This window comes from Schistocerca nitens, chromosome 8 (genome assembly GCF_023898315.1).
Source record: "Schistocerca nitens isolate TAMUIC-IGC-003100 chromosome 8, iqSchNite1.1, whole genome shotgun sequence".
Classification (NCBI taxonomy): Eukaryota; Metazoa; Arthropoda; class Insecta; order Orthoptera; family Acrididae; genus Schistocerca; species Schistocerca nitens.
In genome coordinates this window covers 223,239,547-223,240,746 of record NC_064621.1, presented here as the reverse complement: position 1 = coordinate 223,240,746, position 1,200 = coordinate 223,239,547, and the positions used below count along the sequence as shown (strand labels likewise).

Here is a 1,200-nt window from a genome sequence, read left to right as displayed (position 1 = left end):
GGGGTCGAAACGTCGAACATTTTAGAAGAAACATGACGCGGCCCAATAACCCAGAAGATTTTAACTTCAAATTCTTGATTGTTAGCACACTTGGATCGGTTGTCTTCAGCTTGAAGTCTATCGCAAACTTCCTTTGATCCGCATTGTATGCCTTCACAAGCGCTATATGCTCGGGCACGCTGTACCGTGACATTTTCACGCGCAAATGGCCAACAACAAGGCGCGTGCGCATGCGCATACTAATTCCCCTCATGCCCCGCAGCGAAACCGTGCAGTGTGAATACCCTAAGGCAAACAGTTCAGAAGTTCTGACGATTTTGTTTCATATACTTCAAAAATTGTCATCTTGGAGCTGGTTTTACCTCAATCTCACCTAATTCAAAACAAACTGTGTGCTCTTTTAAAGGGATGAGCAGTATTTCGTCAGGTGACACTGGAAGCGTAGATAAGGAGTTGATAGAAGCAGGGCAGCACCACTCGCGGGAGGAGCTGACAGTGCGTGAAGATGCAGTCGGGATGCGAAGAAGTAACGTACGAGCGTACGTAAGCCTAAGCGGCGTGCGCTCACAGAGGGCTGCAGAAATGGCTGCGAGTGCGGGAATCTTGTCGGGGCGTGGCTGGCCGCGTGTAATCAGCAGCGCAGCCCGCCGCTGCCGTTGCCGCCATTTGTCGGCCGGCCCCTCCCCTCCCCGCCTCCGCCGCCCCCAGAGGCCTCCGCCCCCGCAGCCTGCAACCAGATGGGGCCCGCAGCCGCCGCCACCCTCGCCCCGTCAATACTCCTTACGCCCACTCCCGCCGCTTCCACCGCCGTTGTCCGCCCGTCGCCTGCGAGGAAACCTTAACAGACGGGGAGCGACTGGTCTGCTCTGGAATATGACAGCAAGTAATCACGCCGCCATTATGTACCCACAGCCACAGCAGTGACGAAGCTACAACCCGCAAACCAGGTGTCCTGTAATACACTACTGCCCATTAAAATTGCTACACTAAGACGAAATGCACATGATAAACGGGTATTCACTGTACAAATATATTATACTAGAACTGACATGTGATTACATTTTCACGCAATTTGGGTGCATAGATCCTGAGAAATCAGTACCCACAACAACCACCTCTGACCGTAATAACGGCACTGATACGCCTGGACATTGAGTCAAACAGAGCTCGGATGGCGTGTACAGGTACAGCTGCCCATGC

At 52.8% G+C, this 1,200-nt stretch overlaps 1 protein-coding gene across 1 annotated transcript; it reads left to right on the top strand.

Annotated features, from left to right (window-relative positions):
* Positions 1-408: 408 nt before the first annotated feature.
* On the top strand, positions 409-924 carry LOC126199492 (serine/arginine repetitive matrix protein 1-like). The gene has a single exon (XM_049936414.1). The coding sequence runs from the start codon at positions 409-411 to the stop codon at positions 922-924; it is 516 nt and encodes a 171-aa protein (XP_049792371.1).
* The last annotated feature ends 276 nt before the right edge of the window (positions 925-1,200 follow it).